Raw genomic sequence first — 4,802 nt, forward strand, 5'->3', positions numbered from 1 at the left:
ATATATATATATATATATTATGATTCTGAAGATCTCTATTTATCATTAATATTATGGTTTTGTTTGTTTTTCTTCTTTAAAGTGTTTTTTTCTGATACTGGTAATCGTAGTTTATCGTTGTGGTTTTGATTTTTGTGTAATGTTGAAAATTGATCATCAAAAAAATTGCATATACTTTTTTAATTCAATCAAGATTTGAGACTAAAAATGTATAAGGGGAAGCATTTTTAGGTGCTGTAATTAGTCTTTCAGCCTTAACGTGATATATGAGTGTGATAAATGAGTGTTTGCGCTCCTCACCAGTTGGGTTCGCAGGTGGTGCCGATCTTGCTGACGGTGTAGCTGCTCCAGCCCAGGACAGGAGGAATGGTCCAGATGAAGGAGAAGGTCCAGACAAACAGCAGACCCAGAGCCGCGTGTTTTCCTCGCAGACGGATGTTCCCCAGCGGCCGACAGATGACGAAGAACCGCTCGAACGCCAGGACGGCCAGAGACCACAGAGCCACGATGCCTGCAGATTCAGACAGAGACCGATGAACAGAAGATCTCTCCATAACAGCGGAGAAGACTGAGAGCAACTTCATGACATATATATTTATTGCACGAGTAATTTTAGATGTGTTTTAACTAACATTAGCTATACTGCTATAAGTTTACATAAACATATATAAAACTCAATTGAGCTCAAGTTTTTTATGCACATTTTTAGAATTTATGTGCATCTTGGCATTTCCGTCCAACGTTTTTTAATGCGATATTCCAAAATTAATTGGATGGAAATATAGCTACTGTGCACTGAAAATATGGAGATGCATTTGCAAACAGGTTTGCAGTTTTGTAATTGATGAACATCAACCCTGTTATTGAACTGAACTGAATCAACACTGCACTGAATTGAGCTGAATAATGACACTATTGTCTGCTTTAGAGCTGTTTTTTGGCTTAATCAAATTCATTTAATAATTGATTATTTTTCAACTTTCTGCAACATTGTTATTACTGTGAAGCTGCTTTGAAACAATCTGTACTGTGTAAAGCGCTGTAGAAATAAATGTGACTTGACAATGCATTGCAATTAATTTCTGAAAAACACATGCAACTCATATAAAACAAACTGAACAAGTGCATAAAAAATTTAACTGGTGATTTAATTACATTCGCCTTGTCTTGTTAGCAACCAGAAAACTTCCATTTCTTTGTATGTATAATAATTTTTAGTGGGTCATTTATGTTAATATTTTTTATATTAACATTTTAAGTCCACACAAAAAATCTGAGACACAATAAAATATTTAAAGTTGTAGATTCATAACTAGACTTGACAGATCATTAAATTTGCATTTATTGCACAAAATTGCAATGAAAAACTCATTTGTGTGAGCATGATGTTTCTATTATAAACTCTAACTTCATTGAGCTTCTTATGACCAGATGTTACATGATTGACAGTTAATGAAGATCTACTAATAATGTGTCCACTGTGAAATCAGGACAAACTTCACACTGCTTTACTGTACACCTGACATCTGTAATCACAATGTTTTTACTCGGTTTATCTTCTCTTTAGTTTGACCAAGTCCAACTGCATTAAAACAGACAGTGCACGCATAAATAGCAATTAAGAGGATCAATCAAAGCTGTTTAATGAATGAGAGTGTGACTGTGGGTCTGCGATCGCATGAATGGTAAACACTGACACAGATGTGAGAGCAGCTGTTCATCTGGGTTATTCTTTACAGAGTCATCAGTTCACAGGCACATCAGCTATTTAATATTTAATATGCAGCTAATGATTTTGCATGCAAACTTATATACTGTGTGTTAGTTTTGATCCTCTGATCTAATTAAATCCCATTAAACAAACATTTTGGATCGCCGAGTAGACATGCACTTTTCATTACTGTAACTGGTATTAAATGCAATTATTTAGATTTTGTTGGCGTCATCTGAACCCTGAAAAACTGAAAAAGTGTAAAAACAAAACAGAACAACCGGCATGAGTGAAATTCTGCCGTGTATACAATCTTAACATGTAGAAATTGATATATGTACACTACCAGTCAAACGTTTTTGAACAGTAAGATTTTTAATGTTTTTAAAAGAAGTGTCTTCTGCTCACCAAGCCTGCATCTATTTGATCAGAAATACAGCAAAAGCAGTAAAATTGTGAAATATTATTAGAAACTAAAACAGCTGTGTTCTATGTGAATCTCTGTTAAACTGTAATGTATTTCTGTGATGCGCAGCTGTTGCAGCTAATGATTTTGCATGCAAACTTATGTACTGTGTGTTAGTTTTGATCCTCTGATCTAATTAAATCCCATTAAACAAACATTTTGGATCGCCGAGTAGACATGCACTTTTCATTACTGTAACTGGTATTAAATGCAATCATTTAGATTTTGTTGGCGTCATCTGAACCCTGAAAAACTGAAAAAGTGTAAAAACAAAACAGAACAACCGGCATGAGTGAAATTCTGCCGTGTATACAATCTTAACATGTAGAAATTGATATATGTACACTACCAGTCAAACGTTTTTGAACAGTAAGATTTTTAATGTTTTTAAAAGAAGTGTCTTCTGCTCACCAAGCCTGCATCTATTTGATCAGAAATACAGCAAAAGCAGTAAAATTGTGAAATATTATTAGAAACTAAAACAGCTGTGTTCTATGTGAATCTCTGTTAAACTGTAATGTATTTCTGTGATGCGCAGCTGTATTTTCAGCATCATTCCTCCAGTCTTCAGTGTCACATGATCTTCAGAAATCAGTATAATATGCTGATTTATTAGAAACATTTCTGATTATTATTATTAATAATAATATTTAAAACAGTTGAGTACTTTTCAGGATTCTTTGATGAGTAGAAAGATCAGCATTTATCTAAAATAAAAAGCTTTTGTAACATTATACACTATACCATTCAAAAGATTGGAGTCAGTATAATTTTTTTCTTTGGGAAAGAAATGATAGAAATTACTACTTTTATTTAGCAAGGATGCTTTAAATTGATCAAAAGTGACGATAAAGACATTTAGAATGTTACAAAAGATTTATATTTCAGATAAATGCTGTTCTTCTTTCTATTTATCAAAGAAACCTGAAAAAATTCTACTAGTTGTTTTCAACATAATAATAACAATAATAATAATAATAGTTTTCTGAGCAGCAAATCAGAATATTAGAATGATTTCTGAAGGATCATGTGACTGGAGTAATGATCCTAAAATTCAGCTTTGATCACAGGAATAAATTACATTTTAAAATATATTCAAATACAAAACAGTGTTTTCAACATCATAATAAATGTTTCTTGAGCAGCAGAGCAGTATATTATACTGATTTCTGAAGATCATGTGACACTGAAGACTGGAGTAATGATGCTGAAAATACAGCTGCGCATCACAGAAATAAATTATATTTTAAAATCTATTCACATAGAAAGCAATGATTTTAAATAGTAAAAATATTTCACATTTTTACTGCTTTTTCTGTATTTCTGATCAAATAGATGCAGCCTTGGTGAGCAGAAGAGACTTCTTTAAAAAACATGACAAATTCAAAAACTTTTATAGTGCACATATAGTGTTTTTGAAAACCCAAACGACACATGCTGAACATGATCAGAAGCTCTAATGCAAACTTACCAAAAAAGGTGACTGCGAAACCTTCCAAAACACAAGCCCATTTGCCCAAGAAGAAATAGCCGTGGAAGTTGGTCAGAAAACTGATCGTTCCTCCAGTCAGCGACACGAGAAAGTCCGCTACAGATAAATTGACGATGATATAATTGAGCGGCTGTCGGAGCTGTTTGAACCTGAAGGTGACCAGCATCACCGTGAAGTTCTCGCACAGAGACACCGAGGTCACCACGAACATCAGCGCCGCAAGGACCTTATAGTTCCAGGGTGCGATGAATGTAAGCGGTCCCGAGAACGGATCCTCGGTGTAAGAGACGCCGTTCACCGCCGCACCAAACGACTCCATCGCTCCAAACGAGTCAGATGAACCAAACCGAGACTACATCTGGAGAAAGTCTGCGTGCATCGTAAAGACAAGGCTATTCTGTGATATTTAGTGCTTGTTCTCTATGAGCTTCATAATCCAGGCGCGCGCGTTCCTTGTACTTGTTGAGCGTGTTTGACGGTCCTGAATCTGGAGGGGTTTTGTTGACTTTCTCTTGCTGGATGGGGTTTATATAGGCTATCGGCACAGGTCGGGTCAGCCACGTAGCTGTGCCTTCATCATCATCATCGTCACTTGTGTGCAGAACTCCAGTCAATGCGCTCGCGCTTCAAGGATGCATCCATTACGCAGAAACGCCGCGTGCGTAATTGTGGAGAACAGCCAAACTCCCCTCATTGAGCGCGCAAACGGTGACTGCTAAACTATTGTGCATTTCGTCGATACTGCGCCGCTCGTCTTTCTCAGTCCTTCTCTGCGGAATAAGGGCAGTGTGTGAAGAGGATCGATGCCGGAGACCCTGGAGAGCCGCTCTGATTCATCACGCACTCCAGCTGCACCGCGGGACGCGAGCGCGCTGCATTAGTGCAGGTCAATAAGTGCAATCCAATGCATTCAAAACAACAAGTGCTAATAGAGTTATGCATTATAATGCGACGTTGTTGAGACTATGGATTCTACGGTTTACTTCTACTGAACATGCAAAATAAGTCTTAAATAGAAATGGACCCAGAAAGTTGCACGGGAGACTGTGACACTCCAGTGAATAGATAAAAATGTTAAAGTCACAAAAAATAAACACTAACACTACTGAACATCGGGGCAAGTTGTCACAATG

General features: G+C 36.6%; 1 protein-coding gene across 1 annotated transcript in view; it reads right to left on the reverse strand.

Annotated features, from left to right (window-relative positions):
* LOC107570927 (vertebrate ancient opsin-like) overlaps positions 1-4,335 on the reverse strand; it is a 20,998-nt gene extending 16,663 nt beyond the window's left edge. The window contains exons 1-2 of the mRNA XM_016257211.1: positions 3,649-4,335; positions 299-511 (exon numbers count right to left, since the gene is read on the reverse strand). Of these exons, the coding sequence (XP_016112697.1) occupies positions 299-511; positions 3,649-3,988 (553 nt within the window). The 5' untranslated portion in view covers positions 3,989-4,335. The remainder of the gene's footprint in view (positions 1-298; positions 512-3,648) is intronic.
* Between the last annotated feature and the right edge of the window lie 467 nt (positions 4,336-4,802).

This window comes from Sinocyclocheilus grahami, unplaced genomic scaffold (genome assembly GCF_001515645.1).
Source record: "Sinocyclocheilus grahami isolate Dianchi unplaced genomic scaffold, SAMN03320097.WGS_v1.1 scaffold1522.1, whole genome shotgun sequence".
NCBI classification, from domain to species: domain Eukaryota; kingdom Metazoa; phylum Chordata; class Actinopteri; order Cypriniformes; family Cyprinidae; genus Sinocyclocheilus; species Sinocyclocheilus grahami.